General features: G+C 38.5%; 2 protein-coding genes across 6 annotated transcripts; one reads left to right on the plus strand and one right to left on the minus strand.

Moving 5' to 3' along the window:
- The first annotated feature begins 5875 nt into the window (after positions 1–5875).
- Positions 5876–21321, plus strand: myo1ha (myosin IHa). 5 transcript variants are annotated; one of them, XM_008418720.3, is made up of 31 exons: positions 8398–10953; positions 11047–11162; positions 11704–11902; positions 12010–12090; positions 12382–12561; positions 12642–12740; positions 12828–12941; positions 13026–13097; positions 13195–13314; positions 13770–13837; positions 13959–14064; positions 14155–14235; positions 14505–14596; positions 14728–14822; positions 14943–14989; positions 15155–15235; positions 15985–16090; positions 16160–16277; positions 16370–16483; positions 16572–16648; positions 16732–16800; positions 17042–17126; positions 17215–17377; positions 17463–17546; positions 18840–18933; positions 19010–19065; positions 19146–19281; positions 19386–19456; positions 20513–20610; positions 20685–20784; positions 20873–21321. In XM_008418720.3, the coding sequence occupies exons 1-31, from the start codon at positions 10804–10806 to the stop codon at positions 20897–20899; spliced, it is 3099 nt and encodes a 1032-aa protein (XP_008416942.2). In that variant the 5' UTR covers positions 8398–10803; the 3' UTR covers positions 20900–21321. The 5 variants fall into 5 exon arrangements, with proteins under 5 accessions (XP_081466770.1, XP_008416942.2, XP_081466771.1 ...); XM_081610644.1 differs by adding an exon at positions 5876–6650 and having other exon boundaries at positions 10819–10953; positions 12828–13097; positions 15985–16277; XM_081610645.1 differs by having other exon boundaries at positions 12828–13097.
- On the minus strand, positions 21318–26011 carry kctd10 (potassium channel tetramerization domain containing 10). Its single transcript, XM_008418721.3, has 7 exons — positions 25873–26011; positions 24384–24597; positions 24135–24304; positions 23056–23142; positions 22922–22974; positions 22634–22829; positions 21318–22465 (listed from the first exon to the last, which is right to left on the minus strand). Exons 1-7 carry the CDS (start codon positions 25873–25875, stop codon positions 22253–22255), a joined length of 936 nt encoding a protein of 311 aa, XP_008416943.1. The 5' UTR covers positions 25876–26011; the 3' UTR covers positions 21318–22252.
- Between the last annotated feature and the right edge of the window lie 804 nt (positions 26012–26815).

The raw sequence follows: 26815 nt of genomic DNA on the forward strand, positions 1-26815 counted from the left end.
AAATAAAGGATAGACCGCACTATCGGCAGTATCAGTCCCATGGGACCCTACAGATGGCCTGTCACAATAGGCACAATCAATGATTACATGCATGAAGGTAACGGACAAAAACGTTACCCCTCCTCAGAGAGGGGATCCAGTAGGTCCTAAAGCCCGCGGGGTTGTGACGTTGGAACAGGCTGCTTCCTCAACTTAGTGGAGAAAAATAAAACTGATTCGCCGGATGATGATGATGATGATGATGATGATGATGATGATGATGATGATGATGATGATGATGATGATGATGATGATGATGATGATGATGATGATGATGATAGTGGTGTAATTGTAGTTGACAGTGTGACCCTTGAATGAGGAGCAAGGAGCAGCTGGTGGTCATAATAACAGAGCGCATTCAACTCATCCACAGTGGTTTGTTGATTGATAATGAAGGGCATATCACTACACTGAAAGACAATGACTGTGGAAACTAGTTTTTTTTATATATATATATATATCTTTATTTTAATGTTTATTTAAAGATAGAGACATGACATTTCTACCTAAGTGTGAATTTACTCCTTTTGCTTTGTAGATTTATTGTAAGGCAAGCAGTGTGATGTTTTTTTAGATATCTCCAGATGTCTGGCTGACCCTTTCATTCAGATCAGAATCTGTAAAGGTGAGTTAATCAAACCAGGTGGAGCTGAACATTCTGAATACTCCTCTTTGTATTTGTTCTGGATGACTTACAGATCTTGAGCAAAAATATTAATGGGTGTTTTAACTATTATTTTGAACTTATGGGAGCAGTATTTAGCATTTAGTGGTCTCTATTTAGCATTTAGTGGCCTCTAGTGACAAAGTTGCAAAGTGCAACGTTAAACTCCAAATAAATACATCTTTTTGCTGATGTTTTACATTAAACCTAATTGAAACATTTTTGGTCATGTGGCAAAATGTGAAAATTAATATGCAATCAATTGTTGTTGCTATTTTAGTTTTACATTTTCCCTCCAACAGTTTTGTTAATTTTTCATCTGGTTTGTGCAGCAAACATGTCACATTGAAGGTGGAAAATTGGATTTTATCACAGTTAAATATTTCCCATCAAAAGTACCTGCCATTTGAGAGCCAGTGAAAAAGAATGGACACATGCATGTACATTTGTACATCCTGACTTTTTTTTATTACTTTATTTCATCAGGTAAGCTTTGATGAATCAAATTAATTGAATGCAAGAAACATTTTATTTTAAGCTTTTAAATCTTCAGTAATGTGTCCCTTCCCTACATGCTGAAGTCAAAAGCTCCATAAGGAAGGCATTTTTTCTAAGTTTTCTCCCTGTGACAGCATAACATACTGGAGAGCCATTTAATTTTGACTGAAATGGCTCTCCATAAAATTTGGGGAAAAATGGATAAATCAAAAAAGGAAAATTTAAAAATAATAAATAAAAAAAGAATGAATGAAAATGGAAAATTTTCATTAATTCTGGAAAACTGGAAAAGGATAAATGAAAAATTGATAAATGAAAAAGGGATAAGTGAAAAATGGATAAAGGAAAAATAAATTAAAATAGATAAATGAAAAAATGGGTAAATAAAAAGAAATCAATGAAAAGTAGATAAATGAAAAAGGGATAAATGAACATGGATAAATGAAAAACAGATAAATGAAAATAAAAATTGGAAAAGGATAAATGAAAATGAGAAATGGAAAAGGATAAATGAAAAAGGAACATTTAAAAAGGATAAATGTTCCGGATAAATGGAAAATATAGAAATGAAAAAACGGCCAGGAAGAAATGAATCAGGGAATAAATAAATGTACAAATGAATAGATATAAATATAAAGTTCTTCAGACATGAGCAAAAAGATGCCAATTACTCATTTATTTATTTATTTTACTCATTTATTTATTTTCCCTATTTATTTATTTAATTTTGGATGAAATGACTCTCCATATCCTCCTACTCCATGTGTTGTCAATGTGATGTTGGTAAAAATAGATCAGTTGTTAACTTAATGACATCTTTAATATTATGAAAGTCCTGGTGATGACCTGGGGAAACATCTGAAAGAGTGACCTGGCTCTGTGATAAATGCAGCCTCTATAGAGCAGGAGGAGTCCCCGCAGCTCTGAATAAACAGGGTGGTGGCTTTCATCTCTTTTGCCTCTTTTGGGGTAATGGGGAAACAATGGGATCACCGGCTGAGGGTTGGCCCGTGTTTGCAGCCAGTGTTTTCATCTCGCACCAAATGTTTACTCAAAACACACCAGCTTCTCTGAGAATGAGGTCAGTCAGCCCTCTAATCGCCCCAGGGCAAAGACACAGTGTCCCCCAGTAGAGCCCGTCACCTAGAGTGACCCAATGGCCACACCGAGGAGGAGGCTGTCAGCCATATTTAGCCAAAGAGAAACATATGCACCCAGACTGCTAACCACTCTTTAAAGATCAGGAAATCTGATATCTTTAGGTACAGTTTGAAGTTTATAGACCGTCAGAGAGGAAATAAGCAATATAACTTATAATAAGAACACCTAACTTCCTGTCAAGTTTAACCTCAAATACTCTTCATTTCAGCTACATTAAAAGTAAGCACACTGTCTGTTGACTTCATATAAACCATCTATTTTCTTTTAGATTATAATGCAAACTCTCACACAGGCTCTACTTGTAATCATTTAAGGGTTTTGAGTTCAGTTGTAAGTAAGTAGTTGTAAGTTTTCACTTATCTTATTTTGTATTTCAGTGAATTCATATGTTTTGGAATTTTTTTCAGTAGTGTTCAGCTCATGACTATTTAACTCATTTCTCCATTTCCTTTTGTATTCATTCAGTGTCACTGCCTAACTCAGGGATCTGTAACGTCAGTCGTTGAGAGCTGCTGTAACGCACAGGGACTCATTGGGTGACTTCTGTTTTTTATTACTCCATGCAGATCCATCTCTTTAACTTCCTGCAGTTCTTCAGACAAGCACGGTTAAACACCAAGAGCAAAGGCTTGGAATCATTCTTAATCTGAAATGTTCCTTGTTTTCAGTTTGCCATGGAAGAAATAGAAACCTACAAAGATCAGGGTATGAACTACAGGCAGAGAAACAGTCGATGACATGACCAAAGTAACAGACCATGGAATGGATGAATCCAGCAGGGAATGACAGAAACAGAGAGACTTAAGTATTGAGGAGAGTGATTGCTGGAAGCTGTGCCATTATTATCAATGTTGTTACTTGTCACCAAAGTAACAGATTCTGTGGTGCTAATTAAACATTCTCACTGTATGCTGTTCTTTTTCCCATTTTGTCACATTACAACAAACTTTAATGGCTTTTATTAGGATTTTATGAGGTAGTCCAGATTAGACAAAGTCACGCATAATTCAAGCATTGTTTAAATATGGATAGTGCAACATGTGCTTGTATTCAGCCTTCCTAAATCAAAACTTTGTAGAATTACTTTATTAATGCAAACAGATGTTTTTGCTCATTCCTGTTCACAAAACGGCTAATGCTTGGTGAACCTGGACTGACTATAAACATAAACTTTCAAATTTTGACAATGGTTCCCAGTATTTTCATTCATTTATTTCTTGTTTGGTTGTATGCATGTTAGAAGGTAAACCTCCAGCTCAGTGTCAAGCACTTTTCTGTATCTAACAGCTTGTCTGTTTGTTTGCTCCATTTATCTTTCCATCACCTCTGACTAACCTGTTTCTGAAAAAAAAAACACTCCCAAAGCATGATGCTGCCACCACCATGTTACAACTGGAATTCTTTTGTGTCTGAGCTAAAAAGAAACTTAGCCACATGATTTTTTAAAATATACTATCAAAGTATTTGCTTTATGAAAAATGCCTCTGCATGTCTCATCTCCTTCTTTGTCTCTCCCACACAACAGATGACTTTGCTTAATAGAAAGCTGCACTTTTCAATCCCGCTGTCCAGAATCCCTTTCTTGGATCTTTAGGAAGGTCAGCAGAATTGACCTTCGGGAGCTTGTGTCAACTCCAAAGGCTCCGCTTTGAGGGAGCTCCAGTGCCTTGAAGGGTGAAGGTGGTGCGAAACTCCTATTTTTCACAGATAATGCAGTTGCGTAAAGAGGTTTTTGTTAGTTTACATGTGGCATTACAACTTCAAACTTAATTGTTGTAGTCACCATGCATAGATTTCTTGTCTAGGCATGGCATGAAAACTCAAACTTAATTATGTTTTTTAAGAAACAATCCAATTATTTTTCAGTTTTTTATTTATTTATTTATTTTTTTTTAGTAAGACGAAACTTTTGTTAGGTGAGTTATGAAGTAATCTGACTGACCCATCACTTTGGAATCAAAGTGATGATGGTCCCCAACTGTTGTTACACCTTGAAATATTAAATTGTTGCACTATAAAAAGACAATGCATCCAAAGAAAAGGGAAGAGAAAATAGTTTTAAGAAAAAATGTGTTAGATAGGAAGATATGGAGAAATAAAAAGAGGAAAACAATAAAACAGACACAAAATGCAAAGGAGGAAAGCATAAGGGAGCAGTGGTGGAGTGATTTGAGTGTTATCATCAGCTCTCATTCTCAGCATGGAATCTATAATGGGAAAATCAACCTCTCTGACTCCTGTGTAATTGGATTTGCTGGGTCTCGTGCTGAATCAGAGCCCAGTGGGTAGCACAAAGCTTGTTAAGATTGGACAAGCATTGACGGGGCGGAGGAGAGGTGGGGCAACGGCAGAAGTAACCTTGACAACTTTTCTCGAGTGGAGACTGAATTATTTATTGTGCTGAACACTCAACTGCTCATCCATTACAGTCAATTGACTCAAAGCTTCCCAGACACCAATTAGGTCATTAAGTGACTGGAGCTTTAGTTTCTTTTTTCTCCTAGAAGTCACCAAAGAAACAAAGATGGCTGGAGAAGGTTTCCAGACGGTTACCGAGTTACACATTGTAGGGTGCAAAAGTTTTTATTCTGCTTGGAGTTTTTCCAAGCAGAATTGTTTTGCATCCTACTAACAAAAAAATTCAATAGGTTTTAATGTTTAATTGTATTTACAGACAAACATGAATGGAAAAATATGCATCCTTTTCTAACTTTTATAAATAAAAATCCACCCTCTTTAGCCCTGATAAATCTACTTTACCTAAATACCTTCACATGTGACCTAATGAGTCAATTTGACATAAATCCAGTTGTTCTGTGAAGGTCTTTATTACTGAAGAAATAGTATCAAGAAGACCAAGGAACTAACCAGAGAGGTCAGGAATAAAGTTATGGGGAATTTTAAAACAGGGTTAGGTTATGAAACCCCCAAACTGACAGACTGAGCAACGAGAGCACTGATCAGATAAACAGCGAAGAGGTTTTTGGAGAAGTTTCAGCAACTCACAACTCTGTCGAGAAAATCTATATTAGTCACAAACTCTGTCCTCTATGGAAGAGCAGCAAGAAGAAAATCAATGTTTTTAGAAAGCTACAAAATGTTAAAGTTGCTTTTTGCCACATCTTTGCTATGAAATACGATGAACTTGATGAAGAAGTTGGTTAGATTATAAAAAAATTCTTTTTTTTCTGGTTGATATACAATATATACATGCATGGTGTTGGCATCATTATGGTGTGAGATATTTTCTTCATCAGGGACTTTGAAGCTGATCTGATTAGACTCAGATAAACAGAGGAAAATACTCAAATAAGACCTGCTGCAAAACATTAACCAAGACATCTGATTGTAACGCTGTTGTAACTCTGACTTTATGTTTAAGGCTAATGTCCTGCTCAAAGGTGAACTTTTTCCCCCGTGTCAAAATAGTTGCAGGTGTTGAAATGTTCCAGTCAAATCCTAGTACTTACTTCTCTGTCAGAAGTAAGTACTTCTGACAGAGAATCTGTGACAAGTCTAAAAAAACTGATGTTAACAGACATCAGTCTTGCCAAGTTTGAATTCGGAAAGAACCATATGTAAAAAAAAAACAGTCTGTCTCTAAATGTACAATGCTGAAAGAGGCATACCCCCAAAAAAGATTCAAAACTGAAATTGCAGGAAAAAAATTGATTCTTAAAGTATTAATTGAGTGAGGGAGCTGAGAGGACTGCAAGAATGAAACCCACAGGCCCCCTGATGATGACTGGAATCCATAATGGTTCACAAATCAGAAACCAGACCTGACATGTCACAGAAGAAAAAATGTAACTGGGAGCTTCTTGTTGTGGTTGTGATGTAATGGAGATTGGAGAGAGAACGAGAGAGGTAAAGGGTGATAAGTTGGTGTGCTTTGGATCTTGTTTCTGTCTTGTTACGTTACACTCTGAAGATAGCCAGGTAAGCACTGAATAAGATCTCTCCGTCTCTCCACCTTCTGAGACATGAATCATTAAGCAGCACTCTGAGCTTCAGGACATCAGTACATTTGTTCACTGGATTCCATGTAACTTCACCAACATTATACTGACACCACAAACAACATGAAGAAGGACGAGACGAAAAGACAGTAAGCATGCTGCTGTGGAAAACAGTCTAGTGGTTCACTGATGGCCTCCATGCAAACAGACACAGGAGGACTCTCTATTTTCATCTAACTTCTCCAGAAAGAAGGGAAGCCTTCAGCTTTGGAGCTGCGCTAAAACTCAGCGTCCGGATATAGGAGACTAACAAAGCTTTGGAAATGCAGGTTTGATTTTGTTTTAAGTGACTGAAAAAAGTTCATGTTACCTCTAAATTTTACTCAGCTCCCCTTGGGGATTCTTGGGAATATTTTTTTTTCTTTGGTAAAATTAAATAAGAAATTTAAAACTGAAAAATAAGAAGAAAATCCAAACTTCTCAAACACTAAAAGAATAGCGAATGCAACTGCAGGTGGATCAGTTTTATAATTAGAAAGATACATTTGTTATTTATAAAGTAATCTAATTAAAAGCTACATTTGTTACAACTCTTGGGTAAAATGTTCATGTTGATAGTAAAGTTCTTATGCTTGGTGTGTGCTATTTTTACATGCTTTTTTAAAATGTTTTTTTTTAATTTGTAAAAATATTTGTGAACATTTCCACACTGTGCTTTCATTTCTAACTTGTTTTTAGGTAAAAAAGAGTACTGGAGTAATATGCTATTTATTATGCTAATCTGCCAGCAACAGCTAACTTGTAGTTTCTAATATCAAAGTAGCAGATACATTTGCAAGATGCCGCTCTGCTTACGCTGAGGTCAACAGCTGACATTTTTTCCATTGTAAGAGGGGGATAAATTCTCTTGTCTGTGAGTAAATTAATGAAGCGAATCAGCAGGTAACAACTGCTCCCCGCTCCTCCTCCCCCTCTTTCATGAGAAGATAACTCCACTTCTCAACACCGATGAGGTCACTTCGTCTCAGGCGACAATGACACTCTAGACCAAGTTCAGTGACCATCTCTTAATTAAAATACACTTGCTTACTCTCTGAGGCGATTCACCTGATATGACAGTGGCTTTCGGGATTCATTACACAATCTCACTTTCCACGCCGAGTCAGATTGGATGGTCTATTGTGTAACTGAACTGGCCAGTATGCGTTTTAGGTGCTTTTCAATAAATCAGAATCTCATTAAAAAGTGAACTTTTTTAAACAGATGCGAGCGACATAGCTCAAGTGTTTATTTCTGTTGGTTTTGATGACTACGGCTTACAGCTTACAAAAACGTTCATTTTCTCAGAAATTTTAAAAATTGCATTAAATAAAAACAAATAAGGGCTGCACAGTGGGGCAGTTGGTAGAGCTGTTGCCCTGCAGCAAGAAAGTTCTGGGTTCGATTCCCGGCCCCGGTCTTCTCCCTGTGCATGCGTGGGTTTTCTCCAGGTACTCCGGTTTCCTCCCACAGTCCAAAAACATGACTGTCAGGTTAATTGGTCTGTCTAAATTGTCACTAGTTGTGAATGTGTGTGTGTATGGTTGTTTGTCTTGTGTGTCTCTGTGTTGCCCTGCGACAGACTGGCGACCTGTCCAGGGTGACCCCGCCTCTCGTCCGGAACGTTAGCTGGAGATGGGCACCAGCACCTCCCAACCCCACTAAGGGACAAGGGTGTAAAGAAAATGGATGGATGGATGGAAAAGCACTAAATAAATACAGAAATCTCAGTCTATGTAAAGATGCATCCATGTACTGCACTGTCTGCACCAGTACTTGGATGGGCGTCCATTTACATAAATCATCGCTTCAATACATCATGCTGTGGTGGTGTTTTGATATTGGTGATATGGCTCATTGCCCAGGGCATCGATGTGTGAAAAAAAAAAAAACATAAGTTGCATCTGAACAAGATTTCTATTGCTTCTAGTCATTGCTATTCAATACTGAATGGGATGTCTGTGCTCAGTTTTAGCACTGTAAGCTCAGTCCACACTTTGTGAATCTCCATGCATCTCTGACCCAATACTGCAGAAACAAATAGACGAATTATCTTTTTGCACGTCAAGTTTTGAGACCTGTGAGCCATGAATTTTATTCATAAGAAGCTGCAGTGTCCATATTGTATGTCGCCATTTCCCTACCGCATTTTTCCTTTCTATTAATTTTCCATTGATATGCTTGAATATCAAACTCTGTCAACAACCAGTTTCTTTAGGAACCTCTGGAGTAATAACCCTTTGATGTACATTGTGGCATTTCTGATTAAATTAAATGTTTCTTATTTTTTTGCTATAATTCCTCAACCTTGTCATTTTTTGCTCTGTTGCAAGAATTTAACTTTGTGAGAAACTAAATTAAGGGTTATCATTTGCTGTAAGCCATATTCATCACAATGACCAGCATCAAATAAATTAATCCAAGTTAGAGATTCATCTGGTGAATGGAATTGCTGAAATAAACTTTTAAGAAATAAACTTTCAATGATTATCTAATCTATTGGGATGCACCTGTGTACACAAGGCTATGTAAGAGAACCTCTCCAAGTTCCTCATCGTTCCTCATTCGCCATTGTCCTCCTGCACTGAGAACGCCCAGTTAGTGTTCAGCTTTTCAGGGCCAGTGTCATTAAAAATACTTCTGCTTTCTGCAAAAGAATGAGCTGAATGAAAACGGCAAACCTTCAGATTTGCTCCGAAAGGCCGAAAACATCGGCATTATCATCACCTCTGAATTAATCAATCCCATCTCCTGACAGCAGCTTATCTGCCCATGTTATTGCTTGTAACACTGTATGGCAACCCGGAGTCACGCTGTCCCAGCAGATTGTCCCCCTTTGCTGCCCAGAGAGAAGTTTGTTCCCATGAAAGAAGGGGGCGTCACAGATACCCTGCAGCAGCGCCACCACCATCATATCAGCAGATTGATTCTGACGTCCAAAAAAGGGTTCCTTCAATGATATTGTTCACCTGTCTCATAGGCTTAAAGTGGGTGAGTGGGAGGGGAGTCCTGTGGGAAGGGGGTCGTGTGAGGGTTATTGGTGGGGAACACAGGGTGAGGCGTATTGTTCAAGTAAGGGTTGAGAAGACTGGGGGTGCGGTGCTGACAGGTGGGAAAAAAAAACACTCATCTGACTAGCCTCCTCTGTCCGTCCATGGGGCCCCATATGAGCAAAGTAATGGAGTCCAAATTACAGCACAAGATTGCCAAGAACAAGGCTCTATTGTTTGCCCTCGGGGCACACTAGAGCACCCTAAATGAGTGTCACAGCAAGCAGCAGGGCACGGACCGTTACTGCGCTATTTAGTCTGTCTCGTTGTCTCAAGACGGACCCGTTTCAGAGGTTCTCAGATCAGACAAATACTGCTCCCCTCCGCCCTCTCCTGCCTTCACCCCTTCCTCTGTACAGCCACCCCCCACCCCACCCACAACTCCTCACCCCCAAAATAGGCCAAATCTCCTCCATTGTGTTTCGACTGCCTAGTGTGAAATTCACTGTGACGTTAAATGTTTTCTAATGAATAATTACTGAATGGATATGCAGGGAGAATATGTGTAATGGATTGTAGACTGCATTTTAAAGACGTCTTTTTTGTCTCTCCTCCGTGGTATTTACAGGACAAAAAGCCCCTCGGCCGTTCTCAGAAGAAACGAGGGCCATAGGAGGAGGACGGAGGGACGAGGGAGGGGGGAAGGAGGGCTTTGTGTCAATTAGATCCAATGGATTATCTTTTTTTAAATGTTTTTACAGAGAGAGTTGGGAATCAAAGGATTTCTGCTTCCAAAGAGGGAGTGAAAAAAAAAAATACAAAACCAACAAAAGCTGTGAAAACCTTTGGTCAAAGTGTTGCTGCTGTGAATGCTAAACAGATTGGTGGAATTTTTTTCCCACTATACTTCTAAAACACGCCGCTGTTTCAGGCGCTGCCAGTCCATTTTGCACTCTGTGTAGTGTTTACTTGGAGCATCAGCTCAATTGAATGAACGGCTGCTAGCCAAGGTCCCTGTGAATGGTGTAGCAATTATCTTCTATTTGTTCATATGAATAATCAAAGCCTTTGGTACAGAGACTTTTAGGAGCTCAAAATCTTTTTAGTTTCCATAGATCCACAAAATAGGCTGTATGTGCCTTTTCTGGTCTTTGCTCCCCCTTGGAGTTGTTTACTGAAACATGCGTTCATCCAGATGGAGACGTCAAAACAGATTTCTTGAAACTTTTTATCCATTCAAAATTGTCGCAGGTGTTGTTTATAACTGTTGCATTTGTTTTTATTATGCCCAATTTACTCCTATTTGTAGAATAAAACCAATTAGCAAACACCATTCAGGTTAGTATAAAATAAAAATGTACTACGAAATAGGTCACACAACATTGGGTTAACAGTAGATAACAATTTACCATCTCAGGAGCTTTTATAAGAGTATTGAGCTGCGGGATGACTGATGCTTATTGCACAGGGTCGGCTGGACATGGAGGGTGCCCTGACCGCCAGGGACCGAGTAGGAATCCAGGACTTTGTCCTTCTGGATGAAACCACAGAAGTGGCTGTTATCAGCAATCTGAAGAAACGTTTCAGCAAGGATCTAATCTATGTGAGTTCCAGAAAAAAGAAAATCAGCATCTAAATTAAATCATGTGTTTTGAATTATGAAATAAGTACTATTTTCACTCTGTCATGTCCTTAGACTTACATTGGCACACTGATTGTGTCTGTGAATCCGTACAAGGACCTGGACATCTACAGTAAGAAACAGATGGATGTCTACATGGGTGTCAACTTTTTTGAGCTTCCACCACATATGTGAGTTTTTGATGGGCATCCAAACAGTGTACACTGTTCAGAGTGTAAATAAAGTCAATAAAATCTTTAACTCTATCCTGCAGCAAACAGGAAAAAAATGGTTAAAAAATTTCAACTGGAAATGTACTCATGGGATTATTAAATTAAAAAAAAAGAAAACAATATCCTTTATCAAACTTCTGTTTTCAGAAACGACTTGAAAGATTTGGGATTTTGCTGACCAGGAAAAAAAATCAACGTCATTTTTTTTAAGGTGGTTTGCCCAAATCAAGAGTGTCCATTTTGTTTTAGTTTATTTAAGAAAGGTAAAGTCAATTAAAAATGTCCACAATAATTCTTTGGATCTTATCTTTTAGGTCAATTTGAACATAATCTGCATTGTAAAGAAAATAAATCTTACTATCTTGCTATAAATCTTGCTATATTAATCTATAAATGTATATAATCACCAATCCACATAAATCTTGCTGTTTTAAACCTGTTAGCGCGTATTTTCCTAACTAGACCTTTGATGTGTAACAGTTCTTTTCTATCCATCCAGCTATGCCTTGGCTGATAATGCCTACCACACCATGCTGACAGAGTTCAACAATCACTTCATCCTCATCTCCGGTGAAAGTGGAGCAGGAAAAACTGAGGCCTCAAAGAAGATCCTGCAGTATTATGCCGTCAGCTGCCCGAGCACCACTTTAATGAACACTGTCAGAGACAAGATGCTCATGTCCAACCCTGTCTTAGAGGTTCAATGGTTGCTTCTAATTTCATCAGAACATCAGCTATGCGTTTAAATAAGAGGTGATTGTGAGAATTATTCTGAATAAAAGAGCTTTCTTTTTTATTATTAAAGGCTTTTGGGAATGCAAAAACTCTGAAAAATGACAACTCAAGTCGGTTTGGGAAATACATGGATATTCAGTTTGACAGTCAGGTAAGGACTCAAGCAAATGCTGCTGTGGAAAAAAAAAAAAAAGAAAAAAATGAATTTTTTTTTTTTTTCACGGAATATATATATATATATATATATATATATATATATATATATATATATATATATATATATATATATATATATATATATACCAGTAAAAAAGAAACAAGGATCAAAACAATTAAAACATGTTTTTTTCTTTTACCTTACAAAGCCAATGAAAAGAAAGCAAAGTCAGCATATAATGCATATAATGTTAACATGATCAAATGTAAATCTTGATGCCTGAAGGGAGATGCTGTTGGAGGCCACATCCTGAACTACCTGCTGGAGAAATCGAGGGTTGTGCACCAGAATCACGGAGAAAGGAACTTCCACGTTTTCTACCAGCTGGTGGAAGGAGGATCCGATGACCTGCTGACGCAGCTGGGCCTTGAGAGAGACGTCCAGCATTACTACTACCTAACGCAGGTTTGTATGACTTCAGAAGAGCATTCTTAATTATGATGACTAGAAATATTTTATAGATGTGTGTTCTTTGTTTCCAACAGGGGGAATGTGCCATTGTGTCGTCTATTAATGACAAAAATGACTGGAAATCTGTCAAAAATGCCCTGCAAGTCATTGAATTTGATGAAACTAACACCAGTGTAAGTTGAATGGCTTTGCATGAACCAGTTTTAACATGAACATGTTGGTAAAAAAAAAGAAAAAAAAACCTGAGTGTCCCTGTGCAGCATCTGTTTAGGGTGGTTGCGAGCGTTCTCCATTTGGGAAACGTTCACTTTGATCCGGACAGTAAAGGTCACGCCCTCCTGAAGAACAACACTGAGCTGAACTGGGTTTCAGATGTAAGGAAAGCAAACATTCCTGAGTTTGATGTCCGGACTAGGCTCAGAAATCCATCTGGTGACTCATTTCAGTTTCCTTCACAGCTCCTGGGGGTGGATGCCAACAGCCTTAAGGAAGGACTTACATTCAGAAAGATTGAAGCCAAAACAGAGCAGGTGCACAGACACCAAAGCCTCTTTTACCCTCATTAGGTGATAAAACAGTGTTTCTCCCAACTACAACTGTGACTTTTTAAAAATATATATTTTTAAGGTCCTCAGTCCGTTCACAATAGACCACGCCATCTATGTCAGAGACGCCCTGGCCAAAGCCATCTACGGACAGACTTTTACCTGGTTGGTCAACAGGATTAATGAGTCCATGGAGAACAAGGTATGATGTAAAAGCTTACATACCGGTTTTTATTTTCAAAGCTAAAACATAAACACCCCTTTGAACTTTTTACATTTTTCCTTTTGCAACCACAATATTCAATGCATTTTTATGGCATTCTCAAAAAAATTGTAATAAAATAACTGAGATAATTTAAAGAGTCATAACCCGCAGGTAGCAACGTTTTCTGCTAACTTAGAATTGTTTTCACTGGTTTTTACTTAAGGTGTTAGAGCAAATTCACACCACACTTGTATTTTAAAAGAAAAGTAAAAAAAAAAAAACAAAAAAAAACTATGCATTATTTTTCCACCACTTCTATTCATCTTCTTGCATAAGGTATTCTCAATAAAACTCCAGATGAAATACAGCTACATTCATGGCTGTGACATAACAACATGTGGAAACATTCAAGGGGTGAGAATAGTATATTAAAGTTCAATATTTTCCGCTAGGACTCTTCACGGAAGACTGTCATCGGGCTTCTGGACATATATGGATTTGAGGTGTTCTATGTTAACAGGTGAGCTGCATTCTCCTATAGTTGATTTTCTGATAAATATACAACACATTTTTGCCCAATGCTACCATCATACATGAGTTTTGCACTAAAAAACAGAAATATTTGCCCTCTTTGTCATCAGTTTTGAACAGTTCTGTATAAACTACTGCAACGAGAAGCTGCAGCAGCTTTTTATCCAGCTGACGCTCAAAGCTGAGCAGGAAGAATACGAAGCTGAGGGAATTGAGGTGAGACTGATCAAAACATGGAAAAAGAAAAAGCAAAATGAATGATCATCAACATTTTCTAGCTTTATTCTAAGTGGTTTGTTCTCAAAGTGGGAGCCGGTTCAGTTCTTCAACAATAAGATCATCTGTGACCTGGTTGAGGAGAAACACAGAGGAATCATATCAATACTGGTGTGTAATCCTCAGAAAAGTCTTTTCACATAAATACAGTGGTATTTGTCCATATTTTTGTAGTAAAAATGTAGTTTTTTTCAATCTTTAATATGTAATGAAATCACATGCTTTCATTAGCTGTAAGTGGGAAACCGTCATTATATTAGTCATGGAGAATTAAATTGCTGAAATAAAGGAACTTTTCAATAATACGCTAATTTACTGAATATGGCGGTGTAAGTGATGTTTAATAATAATAAAATAAATACCTGAATCTGATTCTGCAGGATGAAGAGTGTCTGAGGCCAGGAGATGCCACCGATCTCACCTTTCTGGAGAGATTAGAAGAAAAGATGGGCAATCACCCGCACTTTGTGACGTGAGTTCAAATCTGTAGCATTATTAGTGACCACAAACATCAGGTTTCTGCTCAGTGGAGTGGACTGTGGCTTCATGAAGACAAGGAGTTATGATTCACCTCTGACTTTGTTTCCACCTCTTTGACTGCAGACACAGACTGGCCGACAAAATGACACGGAAGACTCTGGAGAGGGGAGATTTCAGACTCCTGCATTACGCCGGGGAGGTCACTTACTGCGTTGTGGGTAAAATAAAACCACAGTCCAGAGGCCATTTTCACATTAACATCTGGACTGCTGTCATTTCATAGTGGCAGTCCTTTAACTTTGAAATTCTTTTTTTTTTTTTTTTTTTTACATTTTTAGGTTTTCTTGACAAAAATAATGACCTGTTATACAGAAACATAAAAAATGTAAGTATGGATTTTTGCACCTCTAATTATTGAGATACAGATATGTAATCAAAAAGTATGTTGTTGCAAGACTGCAGTAAATTAAGACTGCAGATGGATGATATTTAATAATTTATTAACTTGATGTAAACATGCACTAAAGTGGATTCTCACTTCCTTTTAAAGCTGGTGTGTCAGTCAAAAAATACGATTGTCAGGGAGTGCTTCTCTGCTGTGGACACAACAAACAAGAGGAGACCAGAGACAGTAAGTTCATCTGTGTTTGGATTCTTATTGGTAACAATAAAATGTAAAATTGTTCATGCATTGATGATGCAACAAACATCTTTGATGAATTTTTACAGACACCAATTGGGTATTTGGCCACTGTTCCTATCAGAAATGACGCACCAGTTAGATGGTTTCCTGGCATGGAGCCATTTTAATTCCACATAAAGTATTTTCAGGATGAAACTCTTTGAAGGGAATAAAAAGGGAATAAAGGAAAACTACATCCAAATTTATCAACTTCACCTAAAATCAAGAAGCTGGTAATTAAACTTGGATAAAATTGAATGTTCTAACAGGACACTTATCCAGATCTCGTTAAGCTTCTGGACTGACCCCGATCACAGACTTAATAAAAATATTGTGGACGCCAACTGATTTCTAGGGACTTTGCCAATTCTGGTCAGAAAAGTGGTGAAATGTTCCACCAGAATGATTCCTTGAGCTTGCTGCTGACTACAAAAAGTGTCTGGTGTTTCTGCAGTTTGCTAAAAGACATTGTATTTAAGAATATGTATTTAAGAAATATGTATTTCTGTATGTATTTAAGAATACATACAGATGTATGCAAATAATTAAGCCTATATCCATAATTTATATCCCTTGAAGACTGCCGATAATACATTCCGACTGACAAGGCAAAATCTGTCATCCACAATCGGACTAAAAGTCTTAATTCATACATGATGTATCTGCCAATTGAACTGATGGTACGGCTGTGTCTGTAGGTAGTGACCCAGTTTAAGAACAGCCTGCAGAAGCTCACAGAGATGCTCATGGCTAAAGAGGCCTGGTACATACGCTGTCTAAAGTCCAATGAGTCCAAGCAGCCAGGTATGTCAGCTCAGAAAAGGTCAATGCAATCAACACGGTCGTTTTATGATCGCTGTCATCCAATCACAGGACAGTTTGATGAAGCACTGATCAGACACCAGGTGAAGTACCTGGGCCTGATGGAGCATCTCAGAGTCAGAAGAGCTGGTTTCGCTTACCGTCGGAAGTATGAGGACTTCTTAAAGAGGTTCTGCAAAAACCTATCTTTCCCCATGAATTTATGCTCGATTTCATGTGTGTAAACGTTTCCTGTGTGTGTTTACCTGGCTCATGTCACAGATACAAACCCCTGTGCCCGGCCACCTGGCCTCACTGGAGAGGAATGCCTGCTGATGGGGTTGAAGTGCTGGTTCAACACCTGGGCTACCTGCCTGATGAGTACAAAATGGGAAGGTGAAGAAAACTTTATCATTCAGTCTAAAAAAATACTCAGTAAGCCAGTTTAGGCAAAAAATTACCGTCCTTGATTGGATTTTTATAGAACCAAGATCTTCATCCGTCATCCTAGGACCCTTTATGCCACAGAGGATGCTTATGAGAAATGCAAACATGACTTGGGTGAGTTTAATTCAAATCTCAAATCAAATCTTTATTATTACTGTTTAAGACTTTTAATGGTTTTGTATGCTTTGGTTTTGCAGCATCAAAACTTCAGGCCAAGTATAAAGGATACAAAGTGAAGGGAGAGTTCAAGAAACAGAAAGAGGCTGGTAAATATCAGAACATGAAACAGACTGGTGCTTAAATATTTGTAAACCACGAAGGTAACTTTGATACCAGCACCAAACACTGGATTGAAAAACAGTTTTTATGCCAAGAATATCTATCACATCTCCAACAGCAAGTGATTAAAAAAATACATTGTTTTAGACTTAAGAACATTTCACAGATATTCAAACCTCTGACTTTGCTGAAGTGCAAGCAAACTTAACTTTAATTACATGTCTTCAGCAACAAAGATTGAGACGTGTTGGAGAGGAGCGCAGGCCAGGAAGGAGAGAGAGAAAAGAGCATGGGCTGTAAAAGTCATCAAGAAGTAAGCAAAAAAAAATAAATAAATAAAAATGGCACCCTAATGTCGTCACATCATTTAATCTAAATTGCATTTTGTTCTCCTGTTTTAGGTTCATCAAAGCCTACATAAACAGAGGGGAAGCAAAAAGCACAGATAACTCAGAGTACCTGGTCTTTGTGAGACAAAGCTACTTGAACAGGCTGAAAAACAATCTTCCAAAGACAGTTTTGGATAAGACAACCTGGCTAACTCCCCCAGCTGTGCTCACTGAGGTAACTCAACGTTTGTTTCGTTTCAACGCAGCCTGATGGAAAGTCAACTTTTGGCTCTGAGGATGGTTTTATTGCTTTTTTAAAGGCATCAGAGATACTGCGGAAGCTTCACTACCGTCTGATGGTGCGGAAATATGTGCGAGGAATCCCACCACAGAAAAAAGCACAAGTCAGAAACACTGACCACAACATATAAGACAAAAATAAAATGCTGTTTTTTGTTTTAGTAGTTTATATCGTCCTGGTCGTGGAACACTGGACCAGCTCTACACCCTCAGCGGGGTCCTGGAGGGTGCATGGGAGTTCGCCCAACCAGTCTACATGTGTTTTGTGGACTTGGAGAAGGCGTTCGACCGTGTCCCTCGGGGGCCCTGTGGGGATACTCCGGGAGTATGGGGTACCGGGCCCTTTGATACGGGCTGTCAGGTCCCTGTATGACCGGTGTCAGAGTCTGGTCCGCATTGCCGGCAGTAAGTCGGGCTCGTTTCCGGTGAGAGTTGGACTCCGCCAAGGCTGCCCTTTGTCACCGATTCTGTTCATTACTTTTATGGACAGAATTTCTAGGCGCAGCCGAGGTGTTGAGGGGATCCGTTTTGGTGGCCTTAGGATCGCATCTCTGCTTTTTGCGGATGATGTGGTCCTGTTGGCTTCATCGGAACGTGATCTGCAGCTCTCACTGGAGCGGTTCGCAGCCGAGTGTGAAGCGGCCGGGATGAGGCTCAGTGCCTCCAAATCCGAGGCCATGGTCTTGAGCCGGAAAAGTGCCTTCTCCGGGTCAGGGGGGTCGTCCTGCCTCAAGTGGAGGAGTTTAAGTATCTGGGGATCTTGTTCACGAATGAGGGAAGAAGGGAACGGGAGATCGACAGGCGGATTGGGGCAGCGTCTACTGTGAAGCGGGCGCTGTACCGGTCCGTCGTGGTGAAGAGAGAGCTGAGCCAAAAAGCGAAGCTCTCGATTTACCGGTCGATCTACGTTCCCACCCTCATCTATGGTCATGAGCTTTGGGTCATGACCGAAAGAACGAGATCATGGGTACAAGCGGCCGAAATGAGTTTCCTCCGCAGGGTGGCTGGGCTCTCCCTTAGAGATAGGGTGAGAAGCTCGGTCATCCGGGAGGGACTCAGAGTAGAGCCGCTGCTCCTCCACGTCGAGAGGAGCCAGTTGAGGTGGCTCGGGCATCTGGTAAGGATGCCTCCTGGACGCCTCCTTGGTGAGGTGTTCCGGGCACGTCCCACCGGGAGGAGGCCTCGGGGAAGACCCAGGACACGCTGGAGGGATTACGTCTCTCGGCTGGCCTGGGAACGCCTTGGGATTCCCCCGGAGGAGCTGGAAGAAGTGGCTGGGGAGAGGGAAGTCTGGGCCTCCCTTCTGAAGCTGCTGCCCCCGCGACCCGACCCCGGATAAGCGGAAGAAAATGGATGGATGGATGGATGATAGTTTATATATTTTTTTGTTTTTTCAGCTTCAAATGAAAGTTGTCACCAGCGCGATCTTCAAAGGCAAAAAGGAAAGTTATCCACCAAGCATCCCTCAACCTTTCTTGGACACAAGAATCAGTGAGTTTCAAATAAAACAGCTCCACACACTTCTGTTTCCAGAGAGTCACATACATGCATGGTCTGTCTTCTCCAGGCGAACAAGAGATAAACATCCGGGTTCTTAGCATGATTCGCAATGAGCAGATTAAGGTAATGGGATGAAATGACCAGCTTGACATAATCCAGCACCAAATCAAGCGCTGAGTGATTTGGGTTCTGTGTTTCTGCAGTACAGTGTCCCCGTCATTAAGTATGACAGAAACGGCTTCAAACCAAGGCCAAGGCAGCTCATCCTGACCAAGACTGCTGCCCATCTGGTGGAGGAGGCCAAGATCAAACAGCGAGTGTCGTACAATTCTCTCAAAGGTCTGAACTACATTCAATAATTCAGCGGTTAACATTATTATTATTAATATTATTATTATTAGTGTTCTCGTTGAGGGCAAAAACTGAGTTTGGACTTTTTGCAGGGATATCTGTAAGCAACTTAAGCGATGGCATCATTGTAATTCATATAACTTGTGAAAACCCCAAACAAAAGGTGAGTCTTTTTTTTATATATATTACATTACACAGAATGTATTTTATTGGGATTTTGTGTAATAAATCAACTAAGGCTGGTGAATTAATTTTGTAGTAATTTTGAAATGGAATGAAAAGGATCCAGGGCCATGTATTTTATTTTTTTTACAAATCTGAAAAGTGGGGTGTGTGTTTCTATTCAGCCTTCTTACTCTGATACTCTTAAAGAAATTCTGTGCATCCAAAAGGCTTCAGATGGAGCCCAATTTTATTTAATGTAATGTCAGTATAAATCCTGCTGGTTTGTGAAGGTTTCAGAGGTTAGAGGACATTAATGAACACCCAGCATCAGATGAGTCAGATATAAAGGCTGTGGAGAAGCAGAGCTACCCTATAAACAAAGTTTTTAAAAATCCCAAGCTTTGAACATGTCACACAGAGCTTTTCAATCCAATTCCTGAAAATGTAAAGAGAGTGGAACAATTGCATTTCTACCAAAACAGAGGCATCCATCTAAACTGAGCAAGGAGAGAATTAATCAGAGAAGGTTTAAGGAAACTCTGGAGGAGCTGCAGAGATCCACAGCTCAGTGGGACATCTGTTAGCATACACCCACAGCTCCAATAATGAGGATTAATCAAAACATATTTATATCTAAAACTCCCCAGTAAAAGCAAAAGAACTAAATCCAACTTAGAAACTTTAAGATTTGAAAATTGCTGACATTTTCAATTTAATGTGAGGGTGAGTAAAAAAAACAAACAAAAAAAAAACAATAGACAGAAATGTCATCGTCAAGATGTGGAAGGTGATCAGACTTACTCCAAAAGATTTGCTGTTAACTGCAGTGACAGCTTGTTTTACTCAACGTTTGACTCTTTTGAATACAAATACATGACGCACTGTAAGATACTATATCTGGGTTTGTATTTTTTACTTAAACCGACACTGATATGACTATGGTAATACAGAAATTATTCTAATGACGACTAAGTTTGTGAAGATTCAGAAACAAAAACTTTTACATTTCCAGGTAAAAATCTAGCAAGATCATTTGTCACTCTGTTTGTCTCAGGGAGATCTGATCATACAGTGTGATCACCTGTATGAGTTTTTAACAAAACTCAGCATCATTGCCAACAAACAGGATGCAATCAAAGTGGTTCAGGGCTGGTGAGTTCAAGATTTGAGAACTAGACACCTGGTTTTGCCATTCAGATTTACTCAACAACTTTGGTGTTTTTCAGCATTAAGATTGAAATCCAGTCTGGCAAAGAGAGCGCAGTGGACTTTACCGCAGGGCAGGAGGCCATGGTGTACAAAGCCAAGAATGGACACCTGATGGTGGTGAGAAAAATCAAATAATCACATCTTTAAATTCACCTGGAGCATAAGAAAAAACATAAACCACTTTTTTTTTTTTTTTTTGCTGCAGGTTGCAACACGAACAAGGACACGGTAACATGTGAGGACACACAAGAAGCCCCTGCATATTTAATCAGGAGACCCCTTAGGAGAGGATTATGTCCACAGGATACACACCCGACCTGAAACAGCTGCATCCCTCATCGGACAGAAACACACTTTTCATCCGTTTTAGGTCAACTTAATTTCCAGTACAATATTTGCCTACAATAAAACTACAGTTTGATATTTTATCTAGTAAAGTTTAAATCTGAGATGTTAATTCAAAAGGTTCACTTTAAGTTGAAAAATCAAAGATGTTGTGCAAAAAAATATCTGACTTGAGGAAACCATATTATTTTCAAACTTGGTAAAAAAATACCCCACGTAATTCTTTAAACAACAAAGCCATATGTATTATATAATTTTGTATTTTCACTGACGAGGAACATGTGGAAATTAAACACATACCAAAATCAATGCATCTAGAAATTTATTTGTGATAAAGGATATATAAATATAAAACATCATTTGTTCACTTCTGTACAACAGACCTAAAAATCGATGAGTGCTTTGACTTGAACATATAAGTATGCAGACAAGACAGTATATTCTGATGAATGCAGTGATGGACAGGTCTAATTCCCATCTCTGTTAAAAGTTTGTAGACAGGCATCCCCTTCCTGCCAGGCTTCACTCTGATTACACTCAGTCACTTAAACCTCAGCAGACATCATTCAATCAGCTCAGTACATTCAACACCTCAGGTCACAGATTAGGTTTCCTCCACTGGAGAATAAAATGTTTATAGTGGAGGAACGGAAATATATCAGTCCAAGCTAAATAGAATATAATCCAGAGAGTGAAATGTTGCATTCTTCTGTGATACTGTAACATAAAAATTATTTGTTTTATACAGTTTTATTAATTATCAGGCTACAAAATAGCCACGTTAACATTCCAGGGATAAAACAGTGCCACCGTATGGTCGCATTGTGGTATAACACCACTGACAGACCCACAGCAGCTAACCATCTACATTACCTTTTTAAGTAATTACATGTTGTAATTCAGGTTCTGCTGTGTGTCACATAGCTTGGACCCTTAAACAACAGATTTATACTGACAGAAACACCCCACAAACAGTCTGATGGGTAAACCTTGTTCTGCTGGAAGCAAACACCCATGTAAGCAACTGTAGAAGAAGTCATTTTTGAGATTACACAACAGCTAAACAACTAAAACGAGACACAAAAACAGAAAACAACACAAACCGATGTACGCCACTCAGAGCAGTCTCTTGGAGAAGCTGGTAAAAGACAACAGGAAGTGAGAGAGAGTGATTTGCGTGGTGTTTGTAAGGCACAAGCATGGTGCAGAGACACAGGCTGCTGGGTCAGAACAAGGGAGGTCATTGGTGGTGGTGTGTGCGGTCATCGGGTCGTTTGACGTGAATCCTACGAACTCTTCCTACGGGCTCTTCGTCGTCGTCCAGATGGCTAGATCTTCCTGCAGCGCCGCCTGTGGCTTCCAGCAGTGCGTTGTCTGGACCCCGACCGTCGTGGGACTCGTACAGAAGGATGTTGAGGGTCTCCTCATAGATGCGCGCCTCAGGAAACTCAACCTGAGTGTTTCACAAAGAAATAAAATAAGAGCTATAGTGAAAAATGTACTGCTATGTAATGGTAATGATGAAAAAGACCGAACAGGGTAGACGAGTACTGAAGGTCAGAAGTGCCGCAATCCAAGAATTTATTTTAATGACAAAATAATGCACCAAATGCATATTTACCTTAGTCTGCTTCTTTTCTGTGGCGTAAACAATGGAAGTGCAGCACACTTCTGCAATCTTACGACCCTGGCCATAAAAGGACCAGCAGCAGATCTCATCCCCTATCACATCTTTGATGAAGAGGACTCGCCCATTGAACCGCAACGACAGCTTGTCAAAAAGCTCAATATTTTTTAGCATGTTGTCATCAGAATTGCTGGAGAGGAGAAAAAAAAGTTGATGAATGACACTGCAAGTCATCTGGGTTATGATCCATAACTAATAATGATGCTATTAAAGGAGACTCACCTAGTATATGAATATTTATTGTTGCTTCTGTTATACAGCAGTTTCACAGTAGGCTGGAAAGACAAAATGTTTCTTAGTTAAAATTTTTTATCTTAATAGCTCCATAAAATCCAGTACAAGCTACAAGAACACACCTTGTTTGATGTTGCAATGAGTCTCTGCTCTTCCTTACATGACGTCATGAGAGGCACTTTACAAAGAGGTTCATATGTTTCCTTCTTCTGAAAGACAATTTTTTTTTCCTTCATTAAACACTGCAGTTAAATTAGACTAAATATGATGACAAATGCACCGTAAACTAAATTGTGCTATTTAACTAGGATAGGTGTCTACCAGAAGGAGGCCATTCAGCTATTTTGGTTTCAACAGTGGTCATGTTATCTAAACAAGAATTACTGCCACAATAGAAATGGCGCTTTAATGCAAAACCTTTAGAACAATGTCGTTAATTATAAATCATATTTCACCATTTTTATGAGTGCGTCCCTATCAAAATATTTGATTACAAAAAGAAATAGCCACTTAGTGGCAAGTAGATGAGCAGGAAAGGGTACGTTCATGAGCATATCCAAGTATATATAGACAAGATGGTAACACTTTGGTATCGAGTTCAAAGCAAAGTAGCAAGAAGAAAAACCACACAGAGCTGACTGAGCATGTAAAGAGTAAAAGGAGATTCATCATCACCTGTAAGCCTTTCAGTTGTCAAATAACAATGTCTTTAGTCGTATTAAACACAAGTTTCTAAATTTTACTAAACTTTTATGGGTAAACTTGATTCATTGTTAAATAGCACACATAGAAAGTCAGATAATCACATGGCGGAAACTAAACAATTTAGCCACCCAGACAACTTCCTCAAATTCAAACTAATGGAGAAGAATGGAAACTACAATGACTTTGGACAAATTATGGTTGTTGATGCCAGATGGCCTGGATTGAGTGTGTCAGAATCTGCTGGCATTTTCACACTCGATTTTCTCTGTGGGTAGAAAAGAAAAAAGAGAGAAAATATCCACAGTGTGGCCATTGTGTGGACAAAAATGCCTCATTAGAGAAAGTGTGCAGAGAAGGTTCATAGACAGAAGAGCTAACGGTGGCTAAAATAACCACTTAACACATCATAAGTATGCAGGATGCCGTCTCCTAATGTATAACATTTAGAGCCTTGAAGCATAATCAGATATCAGATTTTTTTTATTAAAGAACTAACCTGCAAGGCTGCTGAACATTCATCAGCTAAGCCTTGGACAAGATAATACTTGGCCTCTGCGAGTAACTCTTCAGTTTCCCGACGGCTCTCTGGGAGTGGGACCGCCCCATCCCGGAGGTAGTTAAGGATTGTTCCAAAGTGTTTTCCACAGCGATCAATTAGGATCCAACCTATAAACAGAAAACCATTGGTGTGTAAAAGCAAAAAACATCAAGTTACTGTGTTCAAAAATGTACATACAGAGCTTACCTTCACTGTCCGTAAGCACCTCCATCCGCCCACTGAACATAGCTTTAAGCATGGTGTCCTGCTTTGTTAGTGTCTGCATTGTAGTGTAGTAGAGCGCTCCGCCCACATTTAACTTCACATACTTTGAACTGGGGCTGGAACCTTTGAAGGAAGTGGTCCTGGTTGTAGCTGCTGGCACTGCAGAGCTCACCACACTGTCTCCTGACATCTCTTCCTGGAACAAAACAAGACAAAACATCAAAATGGAATGATTTCCCTTAAATTCACGTTTCCATGAAGAGTTCAGTAAACATCTGTACTATTTTGTTATCTACTTGGGGTAATGCCACATAAGTAACACCTTTTGGTACTACTTCACACAGCCTTCTTCATAAACCAATGTGATTTATGAAGGGAATCATAAGTGCTGAACAACAGCCTGTCTCCTACTGAGAATCCATCAGAATGAATAAACCTTATGAACTCCAGTTCCAATCATTTCAAGATTGGAACTGGAGTCATTTTGTCCACCTATACAATAGGCACCGTAGTGCTCATTGTGATTTCCTTCAAAAGACATATGCTTACTGAAAGCTTGCAGCAATTTCATTTTCCATACGTTCATAACCAATCCATAATCTTCCATACTTTTTTGTTACAAATTATATATAATACTATAAATGCAATGTGGTTTTATAATTATATTCAAAAAAGAATCAAAAGTTTATTATCCTTATCAAGACATTGTAATAACTTTCACTTATTGTCGATTAAGCCACCTCTAAATTTAATTATTACCAAAAGGACTGGGCGGTGGTCACCATAGGGCCTATTGATCTGGTATAGAGAGGTGAATATACCAGAAATGATCCCAAAGAGATAACAAATATAAGCAAAAACACACAAAGTGAATATATAAGTTAACATCAGATGCCATAATAAAACTCTGATTGCATGATTTGGCATCGATAAGTAAGCAGAAAGTCTTAAATATTTTAATGAAATGTTTAAAGTACTTCCACATTTTTGTCTTACTATTACTGGTGCAGTCTATTTTAAGTTGTTCAAAATTAAAATCAGATCAGTCAAAACCTATCTATGTTTACTTGGGTATTCTGAAAGTGTCACATTTCAAAAGGAATGAACATTTTATTCAGTTGGAAAAAAACGGCGTCATCAAGGCCATCAGTAAACTAATGAAAGCTTTCACAACTTAAAAAATCGAATCCAACAAAAAATAGATAAATAAAAAACAAGAGGCACTAATGATTCCAAACATTAGATGTTAGTTTGTTTCTAAAACAATGGACTGATATTTCAATGTAGCTCACAACTTCGATTTAGCGCTCAGTAGCTAGCAGCCAGTTAGCATAGATAGGAGTTACCGAAGATATTCTATAATAAGTAAATTATTTCATACTATGACATTTAAATAATCTTAATTTCTAAATATTGTGATGCCAAGGAATAACTAATTTGTTTATGGTTAGAAAGAAGCCCATATATTTACCATAGAACCCACAGCTGACTTCGAAGTTGTTGCTTGCTAGCGCCAGTCAGCTAACACCCACTATTTTCCGGTGTTGTGCAGAAAAAAGCGCCCGGTGACAGGAAAGGCTTTTCAAGCGCTAATAGGTTTAGAAGCAATCAAAAGTGCCTGACAACACAATACTATTCCTAATAACTTTTGTCAAAAAATATTAAATATTTAAATCTTGAATAAACGAAGATATTTTTATAATTAAATATTTACATTTTTATTAAAATATTATATTGATGAATACAAAAATAAATATTACATCTGAGGAGACATGATCCACCCACACTCTAGAAAAAAAGGGAAATGTGTTTTTGAAATTGAATTGTGTACTAGAATTGAATAATAATTCGACATTAAATTCATTTTTTTGAAAATTTTGGATGGAAATATCCTATTATTTCTATAATTATTTTACAAGTTAGTGATGAGTTAAATAATTCAATAAACTCATTAAATTAGAACATTATCTGACTGATTCAAATGTAAATTTCAGCACAATTATTTACAAGCCTCTGACAGAATCCGCATGATTAAAAACAAAAGTATCGTAATTCAAAAACATCCTGGGTGGATTTTCTGTCCAGTGTAAGAATAAGGAGTAAAAACAATGGATAGATGGATAAAAATATTTAATAAATATATCAGTAAATTATTGAAATGAGTAATAACCAATAACACCCATATGAATGCTATAGAAAATCTCTAATTCATTTAGTAAAGTATGTATTATCATTTCATGACTGAGACATAAATGCGCGTTCCATCACATTATTTTCTTGACAGGGGTCACTTTTACGGTACATCACCAGAGTACCGCTGCGCGTTCATAAAAATGACGTCAACCGTCCCAAACACAGTTTAAAGGGAGAGGTAAAACATCATAAACTTAAAGAAAGAAAACTGCTGGAAATTC

The sequence above is a fragment of the Poecilia reticulata genome, chromosome 9, assembly GCF_904066995.2.
Source record: "Poecilia reticulata chromosome 9, P_reticulata-male-v2, whole genome shotgun sequence".
Classification (NCBI taxonomy): domain Eukaryota; kingdom Metazoa; phylum Chordata; class Actinopteri; order Cyprinodontiformes; family Poeciliidae; genus Poecilia; species Poecilia reticulata.

Coding starts and splice junctions, on each gene's coding strand:
- kctd10 (XM_008418721.3), bottom strand. Junction 22,975..23,055: donor TCATTGCAACATCAAACAAG/GTGTGTTCTTGT, acceptor TTGTCTTTCCAG/CCTACTGTGAAACTGCTGTA. Junction 22,466..22,633: donor CAGAAAAGAAGCAGACTAAG/GTAAATATGCAT, acceptor TGAAACACTCAG/GTTGAGTTTCCTGAGGCGCG.
- myo1ha (XM_081610643.1), top strand. CDS start 10,804: ATGCTTATTGCACAGGGTCGGCTGGACATGGAGGGTGCCCTGACCGCC. Junction 12,741..12,827: donor TTGATGAAACTAACACCAGT/GTAAGTTGAATG, acceptor GTCCCTGTGCAG/CATCTGTTTAGGGTGGTTGC. Junction 14,990..15,154: donor TATACAGAAACATAAAAAAT/GTAAGTATGGAT, acceptor TTCCTTTTAAAG/CTGGTGTGTCAGTCAAAAAA.